This window comes from Fukomys damarensis, unplaced genomic scaffold (assembly GCF_012274545.1).
Source record: "Fukomys damarensis isolate Sample0158 unplaced genomic scaffold, DMR_v1.0_HiC HiC_scaffold_31, whole genome shotgun sequence".
Lineage (NCBI taxonomy): Eukaryota > Metazoa > Chordata > Mammalia > Rodentia > Bathyergidae > Fukomys > Fukomys damarensis.
The window spans coordinates 22,876,436-22,890,107 of NW_022900943.1; the positions used below are offsets into that span (position 1 = coordinate 22,876,436).

Consider the following 13,672-nt stretch of genomic DNA (forward strand, 5'->3'; position numbering starts at 1 on the left):
TTTAAAAATGATTTTATACATATGCAAAAATAGTAAGAATGATTTATGAACTGTCCTGGCCTCTACCCCCTATTCCAACATTTACTCACTTATAGGCAATCTGAAAAATGATTAACTATCTTTCCACACTGGGCTGTAGGGCTATGAGGAGGGTGCTGAAAAGACATTATCCCGTCTGTTGGTAGTGAGAACCTGACTTCAAAATAAACTCCCAACAGAACACAGCAGAGCCTGAGGGTACCATCTGAGCTCCTTAATCCAGCCAGGCCTGAAGCCACCACCACCTCTGTACTTTTTATTTAAGCTGGATTTAGGAAGATTTCCCCTTTCTTGTGAAAAAGAACTTTAAAGAAACAGAAGTGATTTTTAAAGTATTAGGTTTATTTCTGATGTATTTACAGACTATAAACTTTAAGGAAAACATTTAAGGAAATAAAGGAAAAGGGGAGCTTGAAATGTATTAAAATCATCAGCATTTTGATTTTACTCTTCTAAAAGGATAATATCAGTCTCATTGGGATAGCTATTTACCAAAATTTTTAACTAAATAACTATCATTAAGAGATGAGAGAGAGAAATATTTCCATCCCTAAAAACATCCTTTCAGAAGAATCAAGTCCTGCATTTCTGCTTCTAAACTGTCCTCAAAGCAGAGTGAATGAATACAGCCCCCCGTGTACCATTCCTGTGCATCTCATGAACTACTTTCCTGGCGCTCCGCTCTTCACCACCCCATTTGCTAGCACAGTACTGGCATCCCTAAAAACATCCTTTCAGAAGAATCAAGTCCTGCATTTCTGCTTCTAAACTGTCCTCAAAGCGGAGTGAATGAATACACCCCCGTGTGCCATTCCTGTGCGTCTCATGAACTACTTTCCTGGCGCTCCGCTCTTCACCACCCCATTTGCTAGCACAGTACTGGCGCTTTGCTTTGCTAGCTCTTGTGTAAGTTCTTCATATACTTGTGAAAAGAGGTCTTCCTCAGATCGGGTTCCATCCAGGTACACTGCGGAGTGAAGGAGAGGGCAGTAATGAAGGATGTTTACCTCAGCACATGGCAGCTCTCCCAAAGTCCAACCGATTTAACCAAAGGACATAGAATCTTAACTAAAAGAAGAAATTCATAGTAATTAAAGATAAAAAAGACTGCAGCCAAGTATAATAGGTCAAAATTTTTTTTAACAGACAAATCTACACCAGCTGCTCTGAAGATTATTTAAACAAATGAGAAAGGACAGAAAAGAAGAAAGTTAAGCAGTACCTCCATATCACTTTAGTAAGCATGAAGTGTTGCCTACTCAAGAGTCACTTAAGGAACAATTCTTCAACTTATGTGTCCAGCTTGCTTCTTTTTTGTTTATTGAGACAAGGCTGGTCAGACTTGCTATGTACCTCTGGCTGGCCTTGAACTCAAACTTGTGGGAATCCTCCCGCCTCAGCCTCTGCTGAGGGATGGGATTACCACCATCCCCAGCTTGTGAAACTTCTTAAACCATGCACTGGGTTGGACTCTACCACATATGTACTGAATCAGAATTCTGTAGGTGCAGAAATTATATATTTTTAATAAAAATGGACAGAAGCAGTTTTGGAGAAATAAAAACCTTCAGAACCTGCTGAAGAAGGGGGGAACCCAGAGACTCCTGCTTAGAGTAGCCCTTCATGATCTTCTACGTGAGAAAAATGCTTCCCAAGTGCTTTGGTTTATGCACTCTAAGACAACTGACAAGGGCCTTCCACGCTGGCAGGAGCGGCACTCACCGATCTCCCAGGTCATGCTGTCCATTTCTTGCCTGTGCTTCAGGTACATGGGCCATACGTGCCCGTCAAAGTATCCAGGGGGGTCCGGGGGCTCGTAGACCCTTTTACTGACAAAACACCAAGGAGAACCACATCGCCAGAAACACACAGTTTATAAAGTAAAATAATAATGCTCAGGATAATGGGAAAATCCAAGATTAAATCTGAACAGGATTAACACACATGGCGATTTTAGACTCTGTGGAGGTTTAGAATGACAGTAAAATGGATTTTGTTCTGCAATCCAAAAATTAATTTTGTAATTCGCTATTATTCATAATTATCTTTTTTCCCGTAAGAGTCAGTGTCGATAATAACAGAGATACTCTGCCACGTGGGATCAAGCTCTAAACTAACTGGAGTTTTGTGTAGCTGTGGCAGAATATAGGTGCACTAACTTGAAATTATAATCTATACGGGATTGCTTCATCTGAAGATTTGAGGGAAATGAGTCAAACAGGTGGACAAAAGCCTTTCTCCTGGAGGAGTAATGTGCACTACTCCATGTGGGCACCACTTATTCTGAATGAGTCAAGGGTTCCCTGTTTGAAAACTGACCACACGCACCGCCTGATAATGCTGCTTTCTTTGTGTTTGGTACGTCATGGCTTTTAAATTACAATCCATACAGATGATTTTCAAACTTACCTCCTTCTCCTCTTGCACTCTTCGTATGGGATGGTCAGGAAATAGCTTTTATTCCATACAGTGTCAAGAGGCCTAAAGCAAGAGGATATTTAGTTTACATGGTTTTTATTCATTCAGAGGCAGTAATACAGTGGGGATGCTTACTTATAATTAAACAGAAGGAAACCTTCGATGATTAAAATGGGAATTTCCTCTGTCCTGCAGCCAGCTGTTGGTCCCAGAGAGCTTCCTGGATTCCCCATCCAGCAGGAAATGTCTGCCATCATTGTTTCCATGTTAAGCGCTTCAAGTACTTCAGAAAAACAACAAAAAAGTAAATTAATACAACATAATTTTTTGTGATGCAGTTTTATGTGATGAGTATATTCTGGGCTCAGTAAATGTCTAATATAGTGTCATTTATCTGCCCTTCAAAACACTGAAAAAAAATACTTTAGACAACCAATTTAAACTCTAATAGTGAGAATTTAACACTGGTAATACTGACATTAAGCATATATGAAACAGTTTTATTACGGAAAATTTTAAACACATATAAAAGGAGATAGTAAAGCACAGTGAACTTCATGTCTCTATTTCTAGTTTTGACAATCATAAACTTATGGTTAAATTTGCTTTATCATTTCTACTCTTTACTGACTATGAAAATTCTAGAAGACAATAGCTATAGATAAGTTTGAAAGACAAATGACATTCTATGGAAAAATATCCGTAGTGTATGTGACAAAGAGCTAATATTTTGATATAAAAGTTCTCTTATAAATAATTTAAAATATTATGACAAAATATGCCTTTTTTTTTTTTGTACCAGAGATGAAACCTAAGGCCTTGAGCTTGCCAAGCAGGTACTGGGCTGCTAAGATACAAACCTGGCCTAAAATATGCTATTTAAATGCTAAAATATATACATTTTCTGAGTTTACAACTGTGATTCTATAAAATGAGTCTGTAATAGTTATTCTCAAAGTACCTGCCAAATGCAGAATCTCACTGTAGAACCACCAAGCCAATCTACCAAGGGCAGAGGGTTTTCTTATTGGAATGTTTTAAAAATATGTTTTAATTTAGTTAACAGATATAAGACTATTAACATTTTCTCTTTGTTAAAGTGTTAGATTTGGTTAGTGACATGGTGATATTTTTCTAGGAGATGATCAGTTTTATCAAAGTTTTCTAATTTATTTCATAAGAGTATTCATAATATCTGCATCTCTTTAAAATCCACAGAACCTGTAGTCATATTACTTTTTCTACTTTTGGTATTTGGTATGTGCACCTTTTCTTTTCTTGCTCAGTTTGTGTAGGGATCACTCTGATTCACAGATTTTTATCCCTTGTCAAATTTGAAAACTACTCCACTATTACTTGAGTACTTTAGGACTAAACTTTCTGTTCTTTCTCAAATGCCAACGATATAAATATTAGATCTTTTATTATTTTCCACATTTCTGTTCTTCCCAGACTTTCTCTATTGTTCAGAATAACTTCTATCACTCTGTCTGTAAGTTCACTGTGTATTTCCTCTGTCACCTTTATTCTGCTGCTGAGCTTTAATTTAAATTAATGTGTTGTAAATTTTTGGTTATTTTAGCAGTTCCAAAATTTTTATTTTCATAACATTTTCGTTTTTGCTGAGGCCTTCTAACTTTTCCTTTGCTTCAAGCATGTTTGCAATTGGCTAGTGAAACCTTTTAATAACACTTCTTTAAACTCGTCAGATAATTTTGACATCTGTGTCATTGTGATATTGATGGCTACTGCCTGTTGTTTCCTTAATCAAGTTGAGATTTTCCTTGTTCTTGATGCGACAAATTATTTTCAGTTGTCCTGGAAAATTTAGGTTCTGTGTTATGAGGTTCAGGGTCCTACTTAATCTTCTGTGCAGGCGGCAGTCACCTGTTGAAGTGCAGCGTGCAGGTTCAGGTGAGGGTAGATGTTCAGCTTCTTGCTTGGCTCTGTTTGTATGATGCTGGGAGGGTGGACCCATGGGAGAAAAGGGAGCAGAATGCTGGTACAGCTTCTTTGCTGCTAGATGAGCAAAAGCTCAGCAGAGTCTTGATAGTAACTGACACCTCGTGAGGAAGGTGGGGTGCTACCTGCAAAACCTCAAGCTGCGTCAGCCACCTGTCTGCTGCCAGGTTGGCTAGAAGTGCAGTTCCCTGTCTGGCTTCAGTGACACCACACCTGAGGTAATGGGCAGGACCAATTCATCCCACCTTGCTGGTGCTGAATGGGTCAAAAGCCTTGGTCTCCTCTTGGCCCTACTAACATGCAGGAAGGTTTCTCCTTTTGCATTTGGCTAAAGGAGGGTGGATATCACCAAAAAGATCTTCTGTTCTTCCATCCACCCTTTTCCTGGTCCTTTTATTTTAGGGAGTGGGTTTCATGGTGCTTTTTTGTTCAAGCCTGCTCATAGTTCCATTTTGGACATTTCCCTAGCACCTTGACCTGAGTATCTGGGAGGTGAAAAGAAAACCCCAGGAATGCACAGCCAGCTCACTCCTGAAGTCCTGAGCCAGCTCACTCCCTGTCTTTTCATCTTGCAGTCTTCCTCTGCTTGTCTGTTATATTTTGTCCAAGGTTTTTGGCTGTTAAGAGGGAGGAACAATGAGATAGGGGGCTAATCCATTTGGCTAGAACCAGAAGTTCTAGTCATTTTGATGATTTTTCATTATCATTCAGTTAAAAATATTTCTAGACCATTGGTAAGTGTGTGCAGATCCTGGGGAACTGCTGTGTGGGCCAGAGAGGTATGGCTGCAGGCGGATCCCAGGCAGGGCCCAGCCCAGACCCAGGAGGTGCAGGCACACCCACCAAAGCCAAAGGCCCACCTAGAAAAGAGCTGCACAGATGCACAAGCAACAGCCAGAGGCCATACCATCGTTCACAGCCAAGGGCCTGCCTGGAAAAGAACTACACAGATGCACAAGCAACAGCCAGAGGCTCACCCCGATACCACTGATGAGTGCATGGAGCCCTGAGCCAAGAGCCTACACAGACAACAGGAACTGGGGGACACAGCCCCCAACCAACTGCCCTCCCAGACAACAGCTACATAGGGGCCCCAGCGAGAGGCACACCTAGATACCATCCCAAGTGTGCACAGGCCCCGGCCAGAAGCCCACCCAGACCACAGGTCAGCTAGGGATCCAGAAGGGCACCATTCTGAACCCAGGTATTATTGTACCGGGGAGCAGCAGAGAAAAGGCTGCTCAGTGGCTTGTTGAGAATTGAAGACCACCAGGTGAGCAAAAAGTCACCTCAACAAAGGCACAGCAGGCTGCATCTGTTGAAATGAGAAGATACAGAAATAAGTCTCAGAATCAGACTTCCAGATCACCTAATACAACCCCAAAGGGCAACAAGATGGAACAATCTGATATTCAACCAACTGGACTCCCTGAGCTGGCAACGAAAGAGGACCTAGAAAAAATGAAATCAAGCCGGGCATGGTGGTGCACACCTGTAATCCCAGCACTCGGGAGGCTGAGGCAGGAGGATCGCTGGGAGTTCGAGACCAGCCTGGGCTACATAGTGAGTTCCAGGTCAGACTTAACTACATAGTGAGACCCTGTCTCAAAAAACAAAAACAAAACAAACAAAAAGATGAAATCAGAAATAATCTCTCAGATAACAGCAGAGATTGTACCAATAGTACAAGACATGATTAATAAATCTAGAGCAGACACAAATTAAGAAAAGAGAGAAACTGAGGAACATGATGGAAACAAATGGAATTTATAAAACAGATGCAAACAGATTTCCAGATTTAAAACACCATTGAAAGTTTATGCAGCAGAATGAGCCAATGCAAGGACAGAATTCCAGAAGATAAGGATTGCAATTAATGACCAGGAAAATAAAAATTTTCTAAAAATAGTAAGGACCATGATGCAAGGATAGTTCAACATATGTAAATCAATAAATGTAATACACTATACTAACAGAGTCAAGGACAAAAACCATATGATCATTTCAACAGATGCAGAAAAAGCATTTGACAAAATCCAACAGGCATTTATAATAAAAACCCTCCAAAAAATTGGAATAGATGGTCTCTACCTCAATCTGATAAAAGTCACCTATGAAAAATGAACAGCCAATATCATACTAAATGGTCAAAAACTGAAAACCTTCACACTAAAATCAGGAACAAAAAAAGGATTTCACTATCAACACTCCTATTCAATATAGTTTTGGAAACATTAGCGACAGCAATTAGACAAGAGAAAGAAATAAAAGTAATAAAGACAGGAAATGAAGTCAAATTGTCATTATTTGCAGATGACATGATACTCTATACAGAAGACCCCAAGAACTCCACCAAAAGACTTCTAAACTTAATAACCAAATTCAGTACAAGGTCAACACACAAAAATCAAGCTTTCCTGTACACAAACAACAGACTCACTGAGCGAGAAATGGAGCAATCAATCCCTTTGACAATAACATCCAAAAACTCGGAATACCTAGGAATCAAACTAACAAAAGAAATCAAAGACCTCTACTCTGAAAACTACAGCACTCTGAAAAACAGAGATTGAAGAGGACATCAGAAAACAGAAAGACATCCCTTGATTCTGGGTAGGAAGAATCAACATAGTGAAAATGGCCATAATTCCAAAATTGTGGGGCTGGGGATTTAGCTCAGTGGTTCCGCCTCCTGCCTTGCAAGTGCAAGGACCTGAGTTTGATCCCCGGTACCTAAAAAAGAAAAACAAACTAAAACAAAACAAAAAAACACCAAAATTGCTACACAGATTCAATGAAATCCCAATTGAAATTCCAGCAGCATACTTCACAGACCTTGAGAAAACAATCCAAAAATTCATTTGAAACCAAAAGAGACCTAGAATAGCAAAATCAATTCTAGGCAACAAAGACAAGGTGGGGGTACCATAATCCCCAACTTCAAATATATTACAAAGCTACTGTGATAAAAACAGCATGGTACTGGCAAAGAAACAGACCTGAGGACTGGTGGATAGATTAGAAGATACTAAAACAAGTTCAGATAAGCTCAGCCACCTCATCTTCAACAAAGGAGCCAAACACCCTCACTGGAGGAAAGATAGCCTCTTTAATAAATGGTGTTAGAGAAACTGGGTTTCAACTTGGCAAAGATTAAAACTAGACCTGTATCTCTCACTATGCACTAAACTAAAATTGAAATGGATTAAAAATCTAAATATTAAAACAGAAACACTAAACCAGTGGAAGAGAGGTTAGGTAGAACTCTTGAAGACACTGGTGTAGGAAAAGATTTCATGAACAAAACCTCAGTTGCCTGTGAATTAGCACAATCAACAAGTAGGGTCTCTTCTTATTAAAAAGCTTCTGCACAGCAAGAGAAACGACCAACCGTGTGAAGAGACAACCCACAATGTGGGAAAAGATTTTTACCAGCCATTCCTTAGACAAAGATCTACTACCTAGAATATATGAAGAATTTAAAAAAAATCAGACCTCCCAAATTTAAAAACACAATCCAAAAACGGGCACCTGAAATGAACAGACATTTCTCAGACAAAGAAGTAGAAATAGCAAATAAACATGAAAAAATGTTCAACATCACTGGTCATTCAAGAGATGCAAATGAAAACAACACTGAGATTCCACCTCACCCAGAAAGAATGGCAGCTATCATGAAATCAACTCATAAGAAATGTTGGCGGGGCTGTAGGGAAAGAGGAACCCTGTGCCAGGCCTGGTGGGAGTGTAGACTGCTGCAAACACTGTAGAAATCAATATGGAGACACTTCAAAGAACCAAGATTGAAAGTCCCATCTGACCCAGCCATTTCCCTGCAGAGTATCTTCCCCAAAGAATTAAAAGAATCCTACCACAGTGATACATATGCACCCATGTTCATAGCAGCACAGTTTGTTATAGATAAAACCTGGAAGCAATCCAACTTCCCATCAATGGAGACTGGATAATTTTTTTTTTTTATAAAATGGAGTACTACTCAGCCATAAAGAACGAGAAACCAGAAACATTTATAGCTAAAAAGATGCACATTGAGGAGATACTCTTAAGTGAAATAAACAGGACGCACATGTGTAAATAGTGAATAGTTCCTCTAGTGTGAGAAACTGAAAGTGTCACCAAGGCTTTAGCTCAGTGGTGCCACCACCTGTTTGGCAAGCTCAAAGTCTTGAGTTTGATCCCCTGTACCAAAAAAAAAAACGAAACTAAAAGTGTAAATAATGACTAAAGGTATAATAGATAATGTGAAATAGGAAGAAAAGGTGCAAAGGGGAAGGGGAAGCGGGAGTGAGGGGAAAAGAAAGAAGGGAATGGAATATGAAAAAAAGAAAAAATGGAATCAAAGTTTTTGTAGATATGGAAGGGTGGAGGGGCTGAAGGGAGGGAAGGGGAATGAGGAAAAAATAAGAAACAAGATGGACTATTTAAAGGTGACAATTCCCAATGATGAATGTCACTATACTGTAAACTTTAAACGTACCAATAAAATTAATTTAAAAAATAATCCCAGCACTTTGGAGGCTGAGGCTGGAGGCTCATCGGGAATTTGAGGCCAACCTGTGCTACACAGTGAATTCAAAGCCAGCCTGAACTGCATAGTGAAACCCTATTAAAAAACAACAACAACAACAAAAAAAAAACAAAAAAAAAAAGAAAAGAAAGAAAATTAATTAATGAAAAACACTAAATGATGGGCCCCTGAGAGGCTGGTATTGTTGTCTTTTGGTCAGGGACCTGGCTACAAGGTTGTGTTTGTTTTTTTTTTTTAAATTACCACTGACTTTACAAACATGAAAATTTTCAGATTATCCTTTTGTTACTCATTTCTAATTCAGTATTCTGTATTACTTCAATCCACTGAGATTTACGAGGACTTAATCCATGCTCTTGCTTACAGTCTACGTGGGCAAATGTTCCAGAGGGGGGCAAAATGGATTCTGGGGCCAGGGACTTAGCTCAGTGGTTCTGCTGCCTGCCTCCCAAGTGCAAGGACCCAAGTTCCATCCCTGGTACCAAAAACAAACAAAAGAAAACAACAACAAAAACTGCATTCTGCTGCTGTTGGGTGCATGTTCTTCTACACGCCAGTCTGATCCGGAACAGTGACACAGCATATTTCTGTCTTTAACCCATCCTGTCTGTGCTGCTTTGTTAACTTCAGTGATCTAATATACAAGGGAAGTTCTGAGAAAATCTGACACAGTAATTACGGATTTGTCTGTTTCTCCTACTTCCATCACATTTTACTTGGTGTATTTTGGCTTATATTAGGTGTATACAAATTTTAGATTGCTTTATCTTCCTGTTTAATCGAACCACTTTTCCTTCTTTATTCCTAGTGTTAGTTTTCTTAAAGCTCATTTTTTTCCAGTACTAGTATAGTTGGTACCATCGTATATATTTTTCCAGGCTTATGCTGTGTACTTTTCTATGTCCTCATAGTTAAGTTTATTCTTTTAAGGAGCCTATAATTGGCTTTTTAAAAAGTCTTATTTGACAATTTTTAGACTATTTTAGTTCATTAACTTAATGTAGCTGTGGAGATAGATATTTGGGCTTAAATCTTACCATAATTTTCTGTTTGTTCATCATCCTTTGAATTTTTTATCATTTTTTATATAGATATCTATATATATATCTATATATATAGATATCTATATATATATATTTTTTTTGGGTGCTGTGGATTGAACTCGGGTCCTTGTGCTTGTGAGGCAGGCGCTGGATCAATTATATTTTAATGCATCTATTTCATCTGTAAGTTTGAAAGTTACAGATTTTAAGCTATTTTAAAGAATTTATAAAGATGTTGACACCACTTGATTTACTGTATATTTTGCACATTTACCTGAAAAGTTCAAAGTTTTTTTAAGCTAGATTCCTGGATGTGAGATATCTGAGCTTATGGCATGGACATTTTAAGGTCTCAGACAGATTTCGTCTAGGGCACATAGGAGTTTTTATTTTCTTAAGTCCTTGTCTTCATTACATAATTATCACTGCTTTACAGATCTTCCTTTACTTTGTAAGGGAGGGGGAAAAATAACTTGCAGTTCTCAGACTAGTTTGGAGGCTGACTTTTTAGTCCACATTAATTACTATTGCAACCTAATAGTTCTGTGAGTAGCTTCTTCACACTCTTTACATTATTTTTGTTTTTTGTTTTTTTGGTACTGGATTGAACTCGGGTCCTTGTGCTTGCAAGGCAGGCCACTGAACCACTGAGCTAAATCCCCGGCCCTCTTTACATTATTTTTGGGTGGGGGTTTCTTCTCACGTTGCAATAAGAAGTAAGAATAATTATTCTTCGCCAATTGTCGAAATCAGTTTTTCACTAACAATCTTTCACAATCTTTCTCACTAACCTTTGGATAAGAAAAGAAAAAGGATCAACTTGATACAGGAGCAGAAAATGAATCAAGGGTCTTGTCTTTTTAAAAGATCATGTGTCTGTAAGAACTGTTATGTAACAGTTCCCCTCTGAGGCCCTCAAAATTAAAAATAATAAATGTACTTTATGACTTTTTAGAGAGCTCCCTCTGTTGCTAGTCTGCATAAGTACTCAATAATCATCTTGTTAATGATAAGTTAATATGACCATTAAATATTACACAACCATACTATTATTTACAGGAAAAAAATGTTTTCTGATGGACTTTAATCCTTTGGCTTTAAAACCATGTTAGCTTAGGGCAAACCATGTTAGCAATGGACTGAATCCAACTAAAAATATTCCTAAGTCATTCTGAGCAGCAAAAAGAAAAAAATAAGCTTCCAGGTGCTTTGGCCACCATGAATTAAAGCTGAGAAGATGAAAGCTTAGAGTTTGCTCCAGATGAAATATTCAGGGGAGGCGGGGCATATACAGTTAGTCATGTGAGTCCTGAGCAAGGCTAAATAGGGCTCCAGTGAGCCTCTGTTGCCCTACCCTGGAAACAAAAATCTATCATGCCCATGTTTTCAGTCTTAAATAAAAATCAGGGGAAATGATTCTACTTAACGTGAGCCATCCATAGATAAGTGGATGCACCTTGAGAGTACAATATTAAGTGCAATAAATCAGACACAAGCATAAATATCACATGGCTTCCCTTGTATGAGACACTCAAAATAAAAGATAATAGGTCTTTTCCAAATGGGAAGGGGTACAAGAGATAGGGGGACTAAAGGGGATGGGGAAAAAGAATTGAAAGGAAAAAATAGAAATTGGGCTTCTGCAAATGGGAAGGGAAACAAGAGATGGATGAAACATGGGGAGGGGAGGGGTAGGGAATGAAAGAAGAAATAGAGGTGTTATGTGCATGTACCAGTTCCCTGAAATAAATGCAATCATTACGTACTGTAACCATGGACTAATAAAATATAAAACTTGAATAGTTGAATATAAATTAGACAGGAACCTACAAAAGCAGGTTTAAAGTAAGCTGTATATTTAAGGACTTTTAAGACTGTCTTCATAAACAATGAAATTCTCTGGCTTGAAAAAGAAAACGAACATAAGCGTGTAATGTTTTAGAAGCAAACCTACTTACCATCATACTGCAAAAATCCATTTTCATCTTTCTCTATCTCAGATGCTGGCTGGAGAAATAATAAAGAAGCCATCAAAACCGTGGGTAGGGCAAAAACAATAGAATAAGGAGATAAATGTTTTGGACTATGATAGCTTAAGATCAAAGATCAGCACTGACAGATGGCGCCACCTAGTGGTCAAGTGAGACTATTGTCACTGAGCCTGTCTAATACAAAAGGCTTTTTGGATGCAATTCAATTAACTGTCATTAAACATTTTTGTGTTAAATACATTATTTGAGAAGTTTTATCAGTACCTTGAAGAAGTCATCCTGAGATATGACAGTGCAGTTTGGGAGGTGTTTCTGCAAATTCTTAGCCAGTGTTGTCTTTCCACCATTTGTCACACTGTACCCAGAAGAAAAAGTAGAAAGTAATAATGCATTTAAAATCAGGAAACATTTGAAAATCATTTTTTGCAAAGGATATTGAAAACAATATTTTCTACTTAAGCATGAATAATTTCCTTCACAGATTTTTGCCTTTTCTGTTGGTAAAACCACAGGCATTAGCAGATAAAATGTACTAAATGGTAACAAAAAAGCCGGAAACAAAGGAGAAGAAAGGCCATTAACTACTAGTCAATGAACTGGGTATGAACACTTCAAAATACAAATAGTGTGTTGGGAGCAAAGCAATTGTTAGGCTAAGGCAAAGCATCGGAGAATTCATGGGCAACACAGTAGCGCAAGTGTGTAAAATTGCTGACGGTCGCCGATTCCGTCTCAATGTGTGGTGGTGGTCACTACAATCCCTCCTGTCATGAATCCACATTCCCTGAGCGACACTGCGGCTCCCCTGCACTCTGCACCGTCTGTGTCTCCTCATCACGTCAGCTCAGCTCTGAGTCCCTGGCCGGACTGTGTCCCAAGAACAAGCACCTGCCCGGCTCCTCCGTATGTCCCAGCTTCCAGCACCAGCACCGGCACTGGACCCACAGGACTTGTAATTCTATTCAGTCTTTTATTCAAGGAAGTTTTAAGCTGGGCTCAGCCACCTCCAAATGGGCTGTGGCAGCAAGCAGGGTGTCATGAACTTGAATGGGAAAGAAACTACATGTCTATTTTTGCTAAATTCTAACAGAAACACATCACTTCCTTTAACTGTAAATATAAATAATAAGCTAAAATAGTATTAATAGTACCTGTGACATTGTCTTCAATGGAAATTACACATATTTTTACCTGCACTGCAGTATGAGAGGATTATCTGGGGGTGTCACTGATGCTCATTATTATTTTAAATTTATGGCAGCTTTTAGATCAGCCACTGGATACTGTCAGCTATTATTATGTTAAGAAGTGCACATGTCACAGTGTTACAAACTTGTTACTAATACATTTATGACTATTTTAATACAACGGGGTTTGATTCCTGCATTTTATTTTGTGCATTATAAAGCACTGTTCTGAAAAGTTCAACATTTTACCATACCACAAAATATTAATAGTACAAAACTCCTGACTATATCTATTTGCAAGAATATGTGTTTAATCTCAGATAAGATCATTATCACAATGTTTATAATCTAGAAAAGAAAAAATAAACTATTTATTCATCGAAAGAATGTTGGGCCAGGGATTTAGCTCAGTGGTTCTGCCGCCTGTCTCACAAGCGCAAGGTCTCAAGTCCGATCCCCAGTAATCAAAAAAAAAAAAAAAAA

The 13,672-nt window shown here is 38.6% G+C and overlaps 1 protein-coding gene across 1 annotated transcript in view; it reads right to left on the reverse strand.

Annotated features, from left to right (window-relative positions):
• Positions 1-419: 419 nt before the first annotated feature.
• Nmrk1 (nicotinamide riboside kinase 1) overlaps positions 420-13,672 on the reverse strand; it is a 16,579-nt gene continuing 3,326 nt past the window's right edge. Inside the window, exons 2-8 of the mRNA XM_010625440.3 lie at positions 12,267-12,357; positions 11,970-12,018; positions 2,593-2,740; positions 2,449-2,520; positions 1,762-1,868; positions 897-1,006; positions 420-728 (exon numbers count right to left, since the gene is read on the reverse strand). Coding sequence (XP_010623742.1) covers positions 702-728; positions 897-1,006; positions 1,762-1,868; positions 2,449-2,520; positions 2,593-2,740; positions 11,970-12,018; positions 12,267-12,357 — 604 coding nt within the window. The 3' untranslated portion in view covers positions 420-701. The remainder of the gene's footprint in view (positions 729-896; positions 1,007-1,761; positions 1,869-2,448; positions 2,521-2,592; positions 2,741-11,969; positions 12,019-12,266; positions 12,358-13,672) is intronic.